The following is a 19,657-nucleotide window of genomic DNA, read 5'->3' as shown; positions in this document are numbered from 1 at the left end:
TCTATCGCGCCATCTAGTGGTCTGTTATTGATACAACCACAACTGATAACGGAGTGCTCAAGCAGGTACTGCGAGTCATGTTGACTGTTGAGGTAATTAAAATGTCAAATTAATATTTTATGTTCAATTATTTACTTATCAGGGAAGTGGCCGCATGATAAGCGGGAAAATTACGCAGTGTAGTCTTTATCACCAGGCAGAGGTTTCTTTTGCAAAAGAATCTGCTGACGGTACACTATCCCTTAGCCTTGCCGTGCCCCCCAGTTTGGGAACCACTGGCTTAGCTCATAAGTAAAGTTAATACTAGAGGGGAGTAATAAATTGAATATTTTGTCGAGAGACATATTACCAGAACCCGGTCCAGCCTAACAGAACTTGGGAGGTGTAACTCTTGAGAGGGCAGGGGGCGCTACACATACGTTGACAGTAGGGGTGTGCAGCGGAGCGAGTATTTGTATCTGTATCTGTATCTGTAACAATCACAAAATTATTTGTATCTGTATTCAGATAAAACCGGAAGTAGGCTGGACTTGAACAAGAAGTTCGTACAGTTACTTGAGAAGACCATTATGTCTATAGTTTTACAGCCTTTTTCGTAGCGATCACTGAACAAATATGCCTTGTTTAACTAAAATAATTATTTGTTATGAATTTAACATATAGGCAGTACTTCGAGTTGTAGTACGTTGTGTTTCAGGCGACGCGAGTTCGAGTCCCAGCTTGGGGACCTTTCATGATCCGATAAATAAATATTTAAATATCAATTAATTAAAACAGTAGGGGGTTCCTACGCAGTTTGGAAATATGGAAATTGATTTAAGTAATTTCCCAGATAGAATAGGTACGTCTGCAAGATATCTTTTAAAGATCGCTTCATCTGGAAAGCATCTGCTGTGTGCAAACATCTGATATTACATACATTGTAAATCATAAACATCTTAAAGGGATAGTTCACCCAAAAATGAAAATTAGCCCATGATTTACTCACCCTCAGGGCATCCTAGGCATATCTGACATTCCTCTTTTAGACGAACACAATTGCAGCTATATTTAAAAATGTCCTGGCTCTTCCAAACTGTATAATGGCAGTAAATGGTGCCCCCGTTTTTGAAGCCTAAAAAAACTGCATCCATCCATCATAAAACTACTCCACACGGCTCCGGGGTGTTAATAAAGGCCTTCTGAAGTGAAACGATGCGTTAGTGTAAGAAAAATATTGATTTTTAAAAATGTATAAACTGTAATCTCCAGCTTCCGGTTGCTCAAGCAGGTGCGTTCACGACAAGGCGCTCGAGTGTATGACGTAGGCAAAGCGGAAGACGCAACGTAAGCGGCGATTTATTTTTTGTTTTGTTTTTCTTAGTCTTACTTATTTAAATCTTCTTTCTGTTCTCAATGTCATATATGTATGTTTGTACCAAGAGCTCCTAAAAAAAAATAATAATAATTTCCAACAAATCCCAAACATTTGGCGAATAAAGCTGACTCTCTTATGCCTAATTTAATTGTAACGTTGAAAGCAGAAATAAAAATAAAAACTTAAAAATGGTTCTGCATATCAGTTATCTGAAAGTAAAACAAAAATAATCTGTATCTGTCATAAAGCAATATCCATCTCTCTCTAGACTGGTCAACTTAAGTATATTCAACTAAGTCTAAGAAGTTGAAGTCGGCCGAAACCGAAACCAAAAATTCTGGATGCACTTGGCCAAAATCAGAAAGCGAAAATGCTTTTTAATAATTCTTTATTATTTTATTAAATAATATAAAATTATTTTGTAAAACTTTTTAATTTAACTCAATCATTTTAATGATACTGAAAAAATACAAGCCAATAAAATAACCACACATTTATTGAAAGTAAAACAATAAAATTGGACAGAAAATATATTCATATTAAATATCAATATATTATTTTTATTCAGTTCTATGCAACAGAATCAGATTTAACATATATTTTTTTTTCCTTATTAAAATAATTTATTGTCCTACAAAGCTATTATTATTATCAGAACATGTGAGCAGAGCATAGTGTCACGAGACGGTAGCGTCATTTTACCAGCGTTGCCATGTATGCAAGTATAGCTACTACATAGAAATCTCCTGTCTGCGCGTTATTTGAGCAGACTTTGCTTTTCCGGTGAGCATGAGCGGTACACGAGTGGAGCGTTCACATGGGCAGTGCGCAACTCAACGGAACGCACATTCATAGAGCGGAATACTGAGCGGAGCGTCACACCGCGCATTGACGACGGCTAGAGGGAAAGTGAAACCTGCGCACTGAACACTGCTGGAAGGTGTGCCATACATTTTCGGCCGTTTTTCTCTTTCGGACAAAAAACAAAAATGTCATTTTTGGCCGATAATTTTCGGTGGCTGAAATTTCGGTGCATCCCTAGCTAAGATGCTAAGATTATCCATGAATGCCAAGTCCATGATAACATTAGATGATTCAAAAGCCACCACTAATCAAACAAACAATACTTATGGTCTTACATAAACAGTCAACAGGTAAAATAAGGCTTATTTAAAGGGATAGTTCCCACAAAAATGAATATTCTGTCATCATTTACTCACCCTCATGTCATTCCAAACCTGTACGAGTTTCTTTTTTTTCCTCAAGCACCAAAAAGATACTTTGAAGAATGATGGTAACCAAACAGTAGATGGTAGCCACTGACTTTCATGAAGCTGAGTAAATGACAGAATTTAGATTTTTAGGTGAACTATCCCTTTAACACAGCTGACAGTAACTATCAAAAGTAAAACAAAATATACATATCTGTAAATAATATATATACATATATATATGATTCAAAATCCCCTTATTGTTGCAGTTTTACTTTCATTACCTCTTTGTTTTGTTCAAAGATAATTACCAAAAGATGATTATCAGAAATGTCAGCCTAAATGAAACTGGATTCACCATGTACCAACCAAAACCAGCTTCTAATGCCACACAACAACCATTTCATTAGACAAGCTAAGGACGCAGTGCAGTGCCATAGCTAAATCAATACTGACTAGCATAGCAGAACAACTACACAAGTTCAGTTTGTTTCACACAGTTAATGTCTGTTAACTTTCCAGTTCCCTGTTTACCACACTACGTACCAGATTGGAAACCAGTCCAGCTCTGCACATGAAAATAGGACAAGGACTATACCATACCTTTAATGACTTTAACCTCAAGTTATGGGCCAGACTGCATTTTATAACGGTCAAAAGGACACTGCACCACAGACGCTTCATATCAGTTCATATTACACTAGATATCACTGCAGTAAATGTTTTATCCCACACTATACTTTTGCCCCAAGAATATGAATCAAATATCTGTCTAGATCTCAACATCTTGATTTCCAAGAGTAACAGCTGGCGGGAGACATTTACATTTACATTTAGTCATTTAGCAGACGCTTTTATCCAAAGCGACTTACAAATGAGACAAAGCGAAACGACAATCAAAAAGATAAGAGATAAAATGAATTGGGGTAAAGAACCTGAATAAGTAAAAGCAATTCAGACCTACTTCATGAGTGTTTACAAACTATGACCCCTCCTCACCTTTTCTAGTCACTGAGCTGGTGGCTGAGGCGGCCCGCTTGGCCTCCTTGCTCTCCTGGTTAGCTCTGTCCTTCTGCTTCTTCTTACTGGTGCTGACCACGTCGTCAGGTCCTCTCTGACCTCGCCTCCGGCCCGATTCACTGGGTCCTGTACTGCTGCTGGCCATCTTCAGCCACTTGCCGCTAATGGGTCGGCCGTCTCCTACCTCGCTCCCACTGCCGGAGCTGCTTCCACAGGGGTCTGGATCTGAGCTGTGCCGTTTCCTGCCCGGTCCAGCTATCTTGGCGGCGTTTCAAGTGAGAGCACTCCCAGAAGAGAATCAGAGGGAGACTGTGAACAAAAAACAACAGCAATGTATGTATTACCCACAGACTCTGGTTGAGTGGCAGAACATATTAATAAAGTCTGGAATACACTACACAACTTTTGCACATATTTTCCCCCCTGATTTAGAGTCAGGAGTCGTCGACGCTAGGTGAAAAAACTCGGTCTGCAGTGTGAGTTGACAGATTTCCCAGAAAATCATGTAGTGTATGATGTAAACAGACTCTTTTGGCTTCAAACATGTTTCATAATTTGAGCCGATTTTACTGCAGTGTGTGCGCAAGCGTAAGATGTAAGATATTTTAGAAACACAGGAAATAGGAACAGATATTTGTAAAAATAAAAAGGGCTGAACTAGGTTCTAACCATCTGTTGTTAGTTGGATTTTGAGACATGTTGCGTTGCACTCAAAAATTAATACAAGATTTAAGTCAATTGTAGAGGGGCAGGGTTTAAGTGGATTAAATGATTGGAGAAGTCTGGCATACGTGACCAGAGCGATGATCCAAGTATGACATTTTGATTACATTATGAGGTAAAATTTTTTTTTCTTTTTTGACAAATGCGACATATACATATATATAGACATATAAAATATGAAATAAATATATCTACTTTTCCTTAATTTCTTTGTTTTGAAAAACTGTTTACTTCCGGGTAGAATTAAAGAAAAATCTATATTTTCATTGTGGTTTCAGACTTTTGGATCCTTCTTTATGTAATCGGATATAAAAGAGTGCCTACATCACTGAACAACAGACATGTTCTGAAATTCAAGGACCTCACATTTATGACAGAACGTTTTGTATTCTTGCGTTATTAAAATTCATCTTTCAGATTTTTTTGATTATTATCCTGCTAGACAAAGATTACAGCCAAATGTGGCCTTTATTATCAATCTCTGTCCAATTATGGTAAAATACCATATACATTAAAAAATATATATACTAAGGGCCATTCTTTTTAAAAAAATCTAGTGTGTTCGGACAATCAAATGTCCAACCAAGCCTTCTGGTTTCACTAACGTTACTTACTGGTTGTTTATTAAAATATTTAACGTCTAGCCACCAAAACCGATGCCGGTTACTGTCAATGTCAAGACACTTCGCTGTCATTATGCAAAACGAATATGAAGAAAGAAAATATTATGACTTTAATCATTTCCACCTTTCCTTTTGTTCTCCATTTCAGTTGTCATATCAGGAAACTGTATCCAAGGGAACTTGCTTATAACCTGTAATGACCGCTAATGCCGCGGCTGCTAACCCGGCTAGCGTAGCGATTCCACACTCAAGTTCTCTTTAACTGCGAGCATGTCACTAACAAACTGTCCCTTAACGTTAATTTTGGTCTAATACTACTAAATATCATTCGTACGAAGTGTGACATATCTTAAGTTTGTTATCTGGTTGTAAGAGACGCCGGTTAGCCGTGTTGAGTGAGGAACGAGCTAAATACCCGTTAAAGGGAACAGAAGCGCGAGGCCTAACGTTACCAGTACTGACAAACGTATGTATACCTACAGGACAAGTGAAGGCTTATTACGATACTTGGATATGACAACAGTTGTTTAAATGAAATCTTACTTTGTTTCGTTGTTCTTCTGTAATAAGGAGTCGCAACGGCGTGTCCTTTCCTCCGTTAGCGGAGCCGCGGCGACTGCAGCTTAATTCAGCCCCAGGCTTCACACACGGCAGCGGGCCGCCGATCGCCCCTGAGCCGCATCAGCTCGCCTCCTAAAAAATTAATTCTTCTTTATTTCCAAAATAATCCTTAACCAGGACCCATTTTGTGGTGTTAAATCAGAAACGGGGCTACTGTAAACACAAACAAATACGTAACGACGGTGTCCGTCCTCCACTTGCAGAGCCGACCGCTGCTCTGTGACTGTCACTTTGTTAGAGAACAAAAACAAACCGGGTAGAGACGGCGATCACGCCAACCTGCTCCACACACAAACATATGCACGGTCTACTTCCGGACACCCAGTCCCTATGCGTTTGCAACCATGCTCAGATTAAAACTTTTTTTTTGATGCGAGATTTCATGATGCATTTCATATGTAAATATCTTAAAGTATACATTTGAAATATACTGTTGTTATTCATTAAAGGGGTCATGAACTGAGAAATTAAAATTCCCTTGACCTTTTGACATATAATAGATCACTGTACTATAAAAACATCCTGTAAGTCTCAGAACTTTCTCTTTAGTCTAAAAACAGCTTATATTGAAGCCAATCTGTCAAAACAAGAAGTTGTGAAATGTGCCACTTTATGACATAATAGTGTGGCTAAACCCCGCCTCCGCAAATGAAGATCAACCCCTGCTTCTACATCACTGTCTGTTTAGCCCCGCCCACCGATTCGCTTGTGTAGTGCAACTACAGGCAAACGCGTAAATCAAACAATAAAGATGTTCCGAAAACAACAAGATGCAGTGCAGTGCCAAGCTATGGAAAAGCACAGTTTTTGCATTGCCTTCCTTCTGATCCCAACATTAGGAAAGAGTGGATGAACTTGATTTTTAATGAAGCCCCAGACCACGTCAGTAAGAACTATGTCCTTTGTTCACTTCATTTCACCGCACAAACAAGGCACAATTTAACACAGGATTTTCAGAAAGACTGAAACTAAAAGACGATGCTGTGCCGACTACAGTTATATTGGATCAGACAGTAATGTCCTACCACACAAGTGTGAGTAACTGTTTTTATTACGTGCTCACTATTGCTTTGCCATTACAGATAGTTTGATATGTACTGAGTATTTATAATCACAGCAGCGTCCATCTGTGAAGGATGTAAACTGTCAAACATACACAACTGTTAGCCAATCATAGCAGTGGGCGTTTACTTCCGAGTCTAGCGTACAGTCTATGGTTCCAATGAGGGGGGTCAAAACATGGCAGATACTGCAGACTATTACTTCTGAATTATGTTTTCTTGATGTAAAAATCTTGATAACATTATAAGGGGACCTCAGAGAACAGCAGTTCGTGACCCCTTTAAAACGTCCTTGTTTCGTTTGTGGATTCAAAAGTGTTCAAGTTCGTCAAATTGTGGTTTTCTCATATTAAGCAGCACAACTGTTTTCGGCATTGGTAATAATAAGAAATGTTTCTTGAGCAGCAAATCAGCATATTAGAATGATTTCAGAAGGATCACGGGACACCGATTACTGGAGTAATTATGCTGAAAATTCAGCTTTGCCAACACAGAAATAAATTACATTTTAAAATATGTAAAAATAGAAAACAGCTATTTTACATTGTGATAATATTTCACAATATTACTGTTTTTACTGTATTTTTGGTAAAATAAATTTAGCCTTGGTGAGCATAAAATACTTCTTTCAGAAATATTAAAACATTAATGTATGCCAACCTAGTGTATGCCAACTATGGTAAATAAATTGTTTGGGTTTTTCATATAATTTCTCTTATTTTAAGTAGGTTTGATATGATCCTATTTTATAAAAACAGTAATATTTGGAAGCTTTTCTGACTGCTGTAACAATTCAATAGATGGAGTTGAAATTCTATTCAAAACCCTCCTGCAGTCAACTATTTGACACATTATTTTTCTATCTGATGGCGTTCACACATATGAGGTGATTTGGAAGAAAAACACTTGGAAAATTATACTTAAGATACATTAAACATGCTGAAGAGATAAAATTAAACTTTATACCTTCATTGGATATTACAGGGATATTATTTATTTTTATTAAGTATTATTGCTATTTTTTACTCGTGAGAAGAAACGCGATGAACATCAATGTACGTGATACACAACCAATGACTTTATATGGACAACTTTACTCATTTTACTTCATTTAATAGCCTAATGTCTTTGTAAGTTCATTCTTACAGTAATTTCTCTTAGACATTCAGCCTATTATAGAAACTAATTCCTCAAAAGACAACAAATGTGTGTTTTTCTCATTAGAAAATGAATGTTAATAAAGTACCAAGCTATACCTGTTTTAAAAGAAAAAGGGCTAGCAGAAAATCTATACAATAAAACATCTGTGCCACGATTCAGTGTCTCTTACATTCAAGCAAACTCAGTATCTTCCTCATACTGTATTCAGTATTTTACAAGCAGATTTCTAATAACAAGAAAGTAGAATACTGCTCTGCCTTACAACACACACACGAACATCTGCATTGCATTCAATTCCAGAATGAAAATATGTTAATATAGTGTCGTTATAACAGTAGCCCTTCATTACATTACATTACATACATTTGTTCCAGACATCGCGTCTGGTAGCAGTTTGGCATCGTCTTGTAGGTTTGTTGGCAAAAACTGTAGCAGCCTGGGAAAAGAGTCAAATGACAGATCCTTTCAGACAGTAGTGAACTTTCAGAGACAGCAGCAGTCCAGCTGTTGGGCTTTGCTTCCTGTGACCGATTATTGACAGGTGTTGTAGATCTGAATCTGCTTATTGATGGCATTCAGGATTGCCTTCATTTTATCTTCCAGGCCATCCAGCTGCCTGGCTTTTCCTTCCAATACCTTCTGGTTTTCCTCATAGTCCTTTTCTAGCTCTATGGATGCAAAACAACAACAAAACCAGGACAGAATTACAAGGAAATAAACAATGACTGCCTTCCAAGAACATGGCACAAGATCAGTATTACTTATCTCCACAAGAGGGCAGTTTATGTTTTTCAGTTACTTGACTGGTACACTTCAGAAATGTGTTCCTTGTATAAAATTATTATATTTATAATATAGCTATAATATTAATGATAACAAATAATATTTATTTTTATTGTTTATATTTTATAAATAAATGTATGTTCCTTATTTTTATTTATTTATTCATTCACTCATTTATTCTTATGTTAGGCCAGCTCTGTGCCATAAATCTCCCTAAATTCAAAATAAAAGGAATATATATATATAATATAATTATTATGTATAATGTTTTAAAAATATATTTAAATGATAATATAAAAAATAAAAAATATATTTTTTAATAATTCAGATTCCTTTTATTTGTCATTTTTATGCTCCGCATAAGTCGAAATTGTGTTTCACACATCCACACCTCAGTATTAATTCAGTATTTATTTATTAATTTATTTATTATCTTACTCTTATATTTTTTATATATATTTATAATTATATAATTATAATATTATTTAATTACTACACAAAATGTTGTTTTTATGTATTTTAAAAATATATTTAAATGATAATATAAATAATACAATTATATTTATGTTTAATATTTATTTACAAAATAATATTTATTCAGTTTATGCTATATTAGGCCAGCTCAGTGCTCTACATCCCTGTACTGTTTTATGTATATAGATGTCATTAAAGCAAAAGAGCGACAAACCAAATACTAAGAAATTCTGATATTCATGTTAATTTTTCAATTCAACTTACTTAAGTAAACTTCCATGCTCATAATATAAAATGTAATAAAATTTTTTTAAATAAATTAGAAACAAATGCAAAATAGTATTTTATTAATAGTATAATATATATAGAAGTATTTCCACTACTGGTCTCAGACTTTTCTGACCAAACTGTACAGGTTCTTCCAAATGCATAAAACAATTCAAAACATAAAACTGAATTGTAAGAACTTCCTCCAGTTCTCTGTGTGTCTCTCACACATTTACCTGCCAGCCTCTGCAGTTTATACTGGGCATCCTTTAGCAGCTCCTTGGATTCATCTCTCAGGAGCTCTGCTTTCTGCTTAGCGTCCCGTATTGTCTTCGCCTTATTTTCCATCAGACCCTGAACAGTACGATACTTATCGGACAGCTCACCGTCCAGGATCTAAAACAGACAATAAAGTCACTAAATTCTGGTAAACAAAACTAGGGATGTGCCCCAAGCCAAATACCACGTTCGGAAAGAAAATGACGCATTCTATGGAGCCCCTAAAAGGACATGGTGATGGAAAAAATACGTGATGGGAAGAAAAATAAGTTTCAATGCTTTTGCATTGTCTTGCAATTATGTAGTTGGGTAATTATATTGTATATAATTTGCGGGCATCAGGGAGCCACTATCTGTGCGTCCGTGTTCGAATTCATGATCACGACCACTCTATGTCTAGGGAGCGGTGGTATTGATTTGACAAGATAAGATATTTGTCAGTTACGCTCAGGATCTGTTGCTCACCAAATCCTCCAACATCGTTCTGTCAGTCATCTCTTTTTACTATCTTCACGCGATAAGTGAAATTTGATGTACTGTAATGAGACCGACTACCACAGCAAGCCTAACCATGTCCCTTTAGGGGCTCCGTAGAATGCGTTACTCATTTTCCATGAACTTTTTTTCCATTTAGACTTCAGGCACATTCCTAAACAAAACATTTTGTGACAAACAGATGACTGCCACACACCTCTTTAGCTTCATTGGCCTTGTCGCGGGCCATGGTGGCCGTCTCCTCTGCCCGTGCTGCGTCCAGGCTGTTGTTGGCACGTTTGGTTTTTAAGGCCTCTATTTGGCGCCCCAGATCTCCCAGCCTGTCCATAGCATCATTAAGATCCCTCTCACGAGCTGTGGTCTCTGATTGGATCTTTAGAAAAATTTGGAGGGCACTTGTGGTCAAAACTGATCAATTTAGGAGCATAAAAATTCAAGTCAATCCTAATTAAAGTTGTTTTACCTGTGCTAGTCGGTTCTGAGTTAAGCCGATGTAATTTTTAGCTTTCTGAATGGCCTTTTCTGCAGCTGCCTGAGCCCGGCCGGCGTCGTTCAGGGCCTTTTTCACACTCTCAGCTGTGTTCTTTACTCCTTCTGCCTTATTCCTAGAGTGAAAGAATATGGTTTGCATTTACACTTACAAAGTGATGTACAGAAACAGTGCATAAAACCAGATGTGTAAATAGTCACCTGGCTTTCTTGGCATCCAGCAGCAGCTTTTCTGCTTTGAGGACGTCATTCTGGGTCTGTTCCAGAATGGCGTCCACATTGGACAGGCTCTTGACACGGTCTTTAATCTCATCTGCGAGGTGTTGAATCTGCCTGGGAGAAGCAGGGATTGACAGCTCCAGCACCCGATTGGCCACCGCCTCAATGCTGTCAGGATCTGCCCCCTCCTCTGCAAATATTCAACATGACATGTAGACAGTGACCAAAGTATGAGCATTAAAGGGTCTTCAGTTTTCAGACAAGTCTGGGACAGAGTTGAACCTGGGGTTCAGGAAATTAAATAAGCTCAAAAGAATTCAAAGTATTGTGAGTTAAAATTCTGTGAGAGGCTGTGAAAATGAATCTGACTTTCATTCACAAAATTCTAACCTTTCGTTGAAGTCAAACAACTGAAAGTGGGGGGGAACTCACATTATGAAGTAAATGTTTTTCTCCAATGCATGTTGGCCACAATTATTGGCACCCCTAGAAATTCTTATGAGTAAAATAACTCTGTCTGAAGTATATTCCCATTCATATTTTTTAGCACGCCAGGGTGACTAGGAGCATGAAATTGTCCCGCCATGACTTCCTGTTCCACAGGATTATAAATATGAGGAACAAACAGAAGGCCAAATTTCCATAATCATCCATCACAAGCAGTAAAACCAAAGAATATAGTTCTGATGTGCACTGCAGAATAAGATTGTTGAGCTTCACAAAATAGAAAGTGGCTTTAAGAAAATAGCTAAAGCATTGAAAATCGCCATTTCCACCATCGGGGCAATAATTAGGAAGTTCCAATCAACTAAAGATGTTACCTGGAAGAGGACGTGTGTCTATATTGCCCTAATGCATGGTGAAGAGGAGAGTTTGAGTGGCCAAAAACTCTCCAAGGATCACAGCTGGAGAATTGCAGAGATTAGTTGAGTCTTGGGGTCAGAAAGCCTAAAAAAATATATCAAACAGCCCCTACATCACCACATGTTGTTTGGGAGGGTTTCAAGAAAAATCCTCCTCGCTCATCCAAAAACAAACTTCAGCATATTCAGTTGTCAGACACGACTGTAACTTCAAACGGGACTGGCTTCTATGGCCAGATGAAACAAAAAAAAAAAAGAAAGAAAAAAAAAAAAAAAAAGAGCGTTTTGGCAGCAAACCCAAAACTAGAGTTGTTATCTTGGGAAAAGGACATTGCAATAAATGGGTGCCAATAATTGCAGCCAACATGAACTAGAGAAAAACATTGATTTCATAATCAGATTTCCCCCCCCATTTTCCATTGTTTTACTTCAATGATAGGTTAGATTTTTGTGAATTTTTGAATGAAAGATCAAAATTATAAACGATGCAGATTTATTTTCACAGCCACCTTTGCTCATATTTACCAAGGGTGCCGATATTAGTGGAGGGCACTGTAACATGAAATGTTATTGAAATTAGATTATTGATGAATGTTTTGAAAATTTAGTAAAGATTTAGTAAGGAAACATGGTGTATTACCAGAGTTTTATGCATTTTACTTTCTTAATCCTTCAGCTCATTTTTATTCTCTTTTATTCTCTCACAGAATGTGCTAAACAGAGTACTCACGAAGACGGAATAAAAATGAAAATAGTCTTTAATCCAAATAACGCAGGGAAATACAGAGAAACAGGCTAGCAACACTTCCAAACACGACGTTAAGACAGGACACCGAACTCAGGAAACATGGGACTATAAGTACTAAACAAAATGAGGACTAATAGGCTAATTAAAAGACAACAGGTGAACTAAATACAATAATCACATGCACATTAGGAAAATGGGTCAAACAACAAGGCACTAAAAACAAAACCAAAAACACAAAGACCATACATGTGAATATAATATAATATAATACATTTTTTAATTAGTAAGTAGTAAAAAATTTTTACATTTTAATTCAGCAGTCCCTTTGGATAATTTGTAAACAGTGGTAAGATCAGAAATATAAAAAAATGAGAGAGAGAATATGTGAATTTTTAAAATAAATTTTAAAAGTATACTATTAAGTGTAAAATAGAATAAGATGCAGAGAACAATCTGTCAGGTTTATGCATTTTATTTTCTTATTCCTGTAGTTCATTTTTATTCCCTTAATGAAATATAATATAATATAATATAATATAATATAATATAATATAATATAAACTCACGCATGAGGAAATCCCGAATTTGTTTGATGAGGTCCCTCAGGTCGTTGTTAGAATGTTCCACCTTATTTTTGGTATCACTAGCTTTTTCCAAAGCTGCCTGGGCTTTATCCTTAGCTTCCTGAGCCTTGGTCTTAGCATCTGCCACCTTAATAAGACCATCAAGACAATATAAGATGCAGAGAAAAGACTGAAGACTTTCTGGAGAATGTTAAGTCTTAAAAGGAATTGACAGCACTGAAAACACTCTAATCATGCAAGTAATTGGTCAGAATAATTAAAGAGTGTCTCTACCTGCTTAAAAAGCTCTTCCACTACTCCCATAGCTTTATCCAACTCTTTTTCTGCATGCTTGGATCTATCCAGGGCATTGTTGGCCACTGCAACGGCTCCATTGCAATTCAGGCCACCACAGTGGCGCTTGCCTTCATCATCACGACAACCAGCACCGCCACAAGGACTGTCCACGCATGGAGCGTCACCCGGTGCTCCACATATCTACAAAAACAATATATCAAGAGCTCTAAAGGAAACTAATATCATAAAAAAAGAAAACATTATTAATAATATTACATATAATAAGATATTATATAATAATTCATATGGTAATAATACTAATATTTTATTAGATAAACACTTTATAATATTCTATACATTATATAAACAATGATTTGATAATATTTTAAATATATACATTTCTATTCAGTCAGATGTATGTATGTACTGTTATAACTTTACATTTGTTGAGGCATTTGTCGTCACTTGTGTTTCATCCAGCTTACCTTTTCATTGATTTTCTTTATATCCAAATTCTGAGCTTTAGCATTTAAGTCTGTGAGCGTCCGTTTGTTGGCAGCATTTTTGCGGTTAAAATTGTCTCTCTTTTGGGCAATGAGTCGCTCTGTTTTCTTACGGGTGTCTGCCGATTGGCTCACTGTGCTGGGAATGTCAGTGGTAGATCTGTTGGTGCGGTGCTCTGCATCACGTGACTTGTTGTACGAGGCCCGGATGCCGTCATATGCACCTGAGGAAAAATACCACATGTTAAATAGTATGTTTTCCTTTTCCAATAGACCCAAAAGATCAGTCAATGGATTGTTCTCTGGCAGGTAATAATAAATAAATGCCACTTGTTTCAAAATTTAGCATATTTAGGTGCATTTTTAGGTAGAGTAATACAGAATCAGTGACTAACCCAAGAAGTTAGAGTTCTTGAGGATGTCAAGCTGACGGTTAAGCTGATCTGAGTTCAGTTTGAGTTCTTTTGCTTCTCTCTCCAGGGTACTTAATGCATTACTGGCCTCATAGTTACTGTCCTGCACAGCGGTCAGGTCTCCTTCCAGCTGGTTCAGTGTGTCCGTGGTCTCACCGATCTGAGCTCTGAGAGACAGAAAGAGAGCTGATGAACTGACAAAACTCATCTTCATCAAGGGTGTAAAAAGTGAGGACAAAATGCGAGGTAAAATGGTAAAATTTGAAATTAAACTTAATATTTTTGTGAAAGTGTGGGTACCATGTCAAATTTGTACTCCTTTACAAGTATTTAACAAAAACCACTTTCTGAAATTAATTACTAATAAATGTTTAAAATTCATACAACTTTTTCATAGCTATTGAGAATGACAGATAAAATCAAGACATTTTCTAATGAATTAAAACCTAATTAAAATCCAATTACTTAATGTAATTTTGATGCAAAAAAATTATTAAAAGGTAATCTAATCTAGTCTTAGTAATAAAAAATAGGAATACCTTTTTTTTTAAATGTACAGAATATATTTGTCATAATGACCAGTAAATTAAATCTAATTATTATCCTCCCCCATTTTAATTAATTTCAATAGTACTTGTAAATAATACTAGTAACATATAAATTCACAATATTAATAATTGAGTATAGTAATGAAGTAAAATAACTCAAGTAATTTTCCCCCAAACCTCCAACACCCTCAACCAGTCAAGCAAATCTTTCAAGCGATCCAAGAAAATGTATTGTCTGCACCTGTGGTGTATCTCCCTCTAACCAAACTGTACCTGAGATCCTCGATCATGCCCATCAGAGTGGTCACAGCCTCAGCAGTGGCATTGCGGGCATTAACAATGTCCCTCGCCTGTGCCAGCATGTCCTCCAACTCCTTAAATTTTCTCTCGAAGGCTCGGGTCAAGCCAGTAGTCTGAAGCTCCTTGGCTCGATCTGTGAGCACTTTAGTTCTGGTTGCCAGATCCTGAACGATGCGGTCCCAGTCCCCAAAGCACTGGTGGCAAGGCTTGCAGTCAGGGAAGGTGCCAGAGAAACCACGGGCACATTGATCACAGCGGACGCCAGAAACTCCCTGCTTGCACTCGCAATGACCAGTCACACGGGTGCACTGAGATGACTCGATGCCCTGGGGGTCGCAGTCACATGCTGTGGGGAGAGAAGTAACCAAATCAGTCGGATTTTGGGAATTATGATGAATTGTGAATAAAAAATATGCTAATTAGAGCATTCGAGCTGATGATAAATGGTGTTACATTAGCATTAGAGATGATATGGACACAGATTATATATATAAAGTGCTCTGAAAGTATCATGGTACCTCGGCACAGTACTCTTGGGTCACCCCAGTGGTTCTCCTGGCAGTCTTTACAGGTCTTCCCTCCAAACCCAACACGGCACTGGCACTGACCTGTGAACTATATGAATTTGGGTTCAAAAAGAGGCTTAGTAATATTTAAGATTACTGCATGCATGTTAAAACTAGGGATGCAAGATATATGAATATCACATTGGTTATCAGAGTTTTTTTTTTTTTTTTTGATATCGGTCAATAATGTATATTTAATTGTTTATACTCATATCTTCTATTTTTACATTTAGACCATTTTTCCATCATCTCATACTCACTCAATCTTTAATAACACAGTTAAATGTAATCTTTAGCGAATTTCAAAATGAATATCTATTTTTCATATGATATATTATAATGCTGTGCCTAAATTCACTTGTAGCATTTGAAATTTCTGCTTTTAGTTCTTTATTTTTCATTTATTAAGACAAAACAGTATATCATTTTAAAATGATCCTTTTATGAGTTATGAGCAATAATATAAAAATAATAATTGCTCTGTATTGGCCCGAATTTTATTATTAGGCTAGATAGCAAAGCTTTTCAGATTTTCAGTTCCTATCCCCTAAGTCTACTTATCAACAATCTGTCTTTGTGTAAAATCTAAAATAGTGTAATATAAATAAATAAATGCACACTACCGTTCAAAAGTTTGTGGTTGGTAAGTTTTTTTTATATATATTTTTGAAAGAAGTCTCTTATGCTCATCAAGGCTGCATTCAAAACAGAGTGAAAAAGTAATATTGTGAAATATTATTACAATTTTAACTAATTGTTTTCTATTTTAATATATTTTTAAATGTAATTTATTCCTGAGATGGCAAAGCTGAATTTTCAGCACCATTACTTCAGTCTTCAGTGTCACATGATCCTTCAGAAATTATTCTAATATGCTGATTTTATAATCAAAAAACATTTCTTATTATTATTTATGTTAAAAACAGTTGTGCTGTTTAATATTTTTGTAGAAATCATGATACTTTATTTTTCCAGGACATTTTCTTTGCTGAATAGAAAGTTCAAAAGAACAGCATTTATTTAAAATAAAAATCTTTTATAACATTATAAATGTCTTTACTAATGTCACATTTGATCAGTTTAAACCAACCTGAATTATTTTCTTTTTTTTTAAAACCTTACTGATCTCAAACTTTTGATTGGTACATACATACATATACTGCCCTGAATGTGAGCTTAATTTGTGAGCCAAAGGTACCTCATTACAGGCAGATGTGTAGGCGTTGTTGGGGTCACAGCCACAGGGCTCACAGCCTTGTCCACTCGCCAGGTTCCAGTATTTGGGAGCACAGTGATCACAGGTTTGTCCAATAACATGAGGCAGACATTGACACTGTCCTGTGGCACGCTGGCACACACAGTCATCTCGAGACAGACACTGACTGCGCTCTGTGCCCAAGAAGTTGCAGGTGCACTCTGGGTAAGTGAAAGTGTCGATATGTTTAAGATGTTAATAGTGCACTATAATGAATAAAAGTAATTTAAGACCCAGGTAAACTCACTCCGGCAGTTGCGGCGGGAAGCATCTCCATAGTATCCGCTCTTGCACACACCACAGTCCGGTCCTTCGGTGTTGTACAGGCACTTGAGACACTGGCCAGTACATTTGTCACATGCCTCAGGATCTGATAGGTCAATGTTGTTACTGCAACGACAAGGTTGGCACCGTCCACCGATCTTAGAGGGGTCGCCGTAATAACCCGGAGCACATTCGTCACAACGTGGACCTGGTTGATGGAGAAATTAGGCGTTTAGTTGCAAAAAGATAGAATTTGATAACATATCCTTAAAATTTTTTAAGGAGTTTTACTCCCATGTCACAATTAAACAGAGAAAATGTCTTTATAAAGCATCTGTGTAAACAAGAAAAGAAAAATGGCTTTAATTCAAATGAAGGACATTTTTAATGCTGAACTGAATTTAATAATACTTTCTTTAAAGAAATAGCACTAAAACGGTCACAGCTTTAAAATCCATTGTCCTCTTAGGATAAAGCACTTCCAGTTTCATGATGCTTTTTCCATAACAATTTATTTCACAGTCATCTCGAGACAGACACTGACTGCGCTCTGTGCCCAAGAAGTTGCAGGTGCACTCTGGGTAAGTGAAAGTGTCGATATGTTTAAGATGTTAATAGTGCACTATAATGAATAAAAGTAATTTAAGACCCAGGTAAACTCACTCCGGCAGTTGCGGCGGGAAGCATCTCCATAGTATCCGCTCTTGCACACACCACAGTCCGGTCCTTCGGTGTTGTACAGGCACTTGAGACACTGGCCAGTACATTTGTCACATGCCTCAGGATCTGATAGGTCAATGTTGTTACTGCAACGACAAGGTTGGCACTGTCCACCGATCTTAGAGGGATCGCCGTAATAACCCGGAGCACATTCGTCACAACGTGGACCTGGTTGATGGAGAAAGTAGGCGTTTAGTTGCAAAAAGATAGAATTTGATAACATATCCTTAACATTTTTTAAGGAGTTTTACTCCCATGTCACAATTAAACAGAGAAAATGTCTTTATAAAGCATCCGTGTAAACAAGAAAAGAAAAATGGCTTTAATTCAAATGAAGGACATTTTTAATGCTGAACTGAATTTAATAATACTTTCTTTAAAGAAATAGCACTAAAACGGTCACAGCTGTAAAATCCATTGTCCTCTTAGGATAAAGCACTTCCAGTTTCATGATGCTTTTTCCATAACAATTTATTTAATAGGGTTTCTGAGTGAAACTTTAGAAGTACGTAATTAATATATTAGCAATAAGCAATATAATAAGCAATATTAGGTTCACATATCTAAAGGAAAAGGTGTTAAACTGCGTTGGAACTAAATCGTTATTGATGGCTTAGTGTTAAAATAATGGCAATACTTTAAATAGAACAATATTCAGTTATGACATTAAATTAGTAAATTAAATTATTAATGGAATTATTTAAATGAATATTTAAGGGATGCAATTGCACGCATAAAAAATCTTCATGTAAAGCTCTACCAAGAATACACTCTAAGAATACAAATAACATAATTTACAAATTATGAAAAATGACTCTCCAGAAGATTTCATGAAAATTTCATGTTTTAATCTTAATGTCAAATCATAATACACTCAGCTGTCTGAGTTCTAATTTAATAATCTCCTGAAGAGTGAAGAGGTACAAAGCATCAGAGTGAAAATTACTGTTTTACATTAAGGATCGGCTTTCACCGTGGACGAAGTGGAGTCCAGCCCGGGGTCGTCACATGTGGTTGCCGCAGGCATCACAATATGGTAAGGGTAACATTTCCGTCACACGCTTGAGGAATTTGGCCAATCACAACGCACTGGATAGCTGGCCAGTCAGAGCACACCTCGCTTTTTCAGACTGATGAGCTTTGTAAAAATCGACGCGTTTCAGAAAGGCGGGGCATAGATGTCAAATCATAATTTTTTGAACTTTAAACCGCATAAACACATTTCATTACACCAAATACACAAAATAATGTTCTTTTTAGCAGCATCATATGACCCCTTTAATATATCTGAAACACTTTTGAAGCTCAGTTATTTTACTTTAGTTGTTATTTTAATTTTGTCTAAACAGGAAGCTCTGATTCATGTATATTTATTCACTCTGTTGCTATGTTCATATTTTTTTGCAGCCAAATGCTATAGAGACAGACACCTGCTGCTCTGGCTCAAACGCTGGCAAAAGAACAGTGATGGGCACTCACTTCTAGTGATAGAATAGAATAGAATAGAATAGAATAGAATAGAATTTATATCAGATAGGTATTTAGCAAAAAAAAAGAGGATCTCTATTAAAGGGATAGTTCACCCAAAAATGAAAATTATGTCATTAATTACTCACCCTCATGTCGTTTCAAACCCGTAAGACCTTCGTTCATCTTCGGAACACAAATTAAGATATTTTTGATGGAATCTGAGAGCTGTCAGACCCTGCATAGACAGCAACGCAACTGAAATGTTCCCAAGTCCAGAAACATAGCAAGGAGATCTGTAAAATAATCCATGGCTGCGTTTACACTTGGCATTAACATGCGACCTGTATCCGGATGTTGTCCACAT

General features: G+C 36.6%; 2 protein-coding genes across 6 annotated transcripts in view; both read right to left on the bottom strand.

Moving 5' to 3' along the window:
- usp19 (ubiquitin specific peptidase 19) overlaps positions 1-5,860 on the bottom strand; it is a 48,410-nt gene extending 42,550 nt beyond the window's left edge. For all 5 annotated transcript variants that reach the window (XM_016518027.1, XM_016518022.1, XM_016518024.1 and 2 more), the window contains exons 1-2: positions 5,478-5,860; positions 3,568-3,897 (exon numbers count right to left, since the gene is read on the bottom strand). In XM_016518027.1, the coding sequence (XP_016373513.1) occupies positions 3,568-3,733 (166 nt within the window). In that variant the 5' untranslated portion in view covers positions 3,734-3,897; positions 5,478-5,860. The remainder of the gene's footprint in view (positions 1-3,567; positions 3,898-5,477) is intronic.
- A 1,853-nt stretch (positions 5,861-7,713) lies between these two features.
- Positions 7,714-19,657, bottom strand: part of lamb2 (laminin, beta 2 (laminin S)) — a 48,458-nt gene continuing 36,514 nt past the window's right edge. The window contains exons 22-34 of the mRNA XM_016518021.1: positions 17,087-17,311; positions 16,783-17,000; positions 15,537-15,633; positions 14,992-15,364; positions 14,153-14,337; positions 13,740-13,981; positions 13,252-13,455; positions 12,961-13,105; positions 10,766-10,973; positions 10,539-10,680; positions 10,272-10,448; positions 9,538-9,697; positions 7,714-8,445 (exon numbers count right to left, since the gene is read on the bottom strand). Coding sequence (XP_016373507.1) covers positions 8,309-8,445; positions 9,538-9,697; positions 10,272-10,448; positions 10,539-10,680; positions 10,766-10,973; positions 12,961-13,105; positions 13,252-13,455; positions 13,740-13,981; positions 14,153-14,337; positions 14,992-15,364; positions 15,537-15,633; positions 16,783-17,000; positions 17,087-17,311 — 2,513 coding nt within the window. The 3' untranslated portion in view covers positions 7,714-8,308. The remainder of the gene's footprint in view (positions 8,446-9,537; positions 9,698-10,271; positions 10,449-10,538; positions 10,681-10,765; positions 10,974-12,960; positions 13,106-13,251; positions 13,456-13,739; positions 13,982-14,152; positions 14,338-14,991; positions 15,365-15,536; positions 15,634-16,782; positions 17,001-17,086; positions 17,312-19,657) is intronic.

Source organism: Sinocyclocheilus rhinocerous, unplaced genomic scaffold, assembly GCF_001515625.1.
Source record: "Sinocyclocheilus rhinocerous isolate Xijiao unplaced genomic scaffold, SAMN03320098_v1.1 scaffold418, whole genome shotgun sequence".
In the NCBI taxonomy this organism is placed as follows: domain Eukaryota; kingdom Metazoa; phylum Chordata; class Actinopteri; order Cypriniformes; family Cyprinidae; genus Sinocyclocheilus; species Sinocyclocheilus rhinocerous.
The sequence above is the reverse complement of the archived record's forward strand: the minus strand, read 5'-3'. Positions and strand labels throughout refer to the sequence as shown.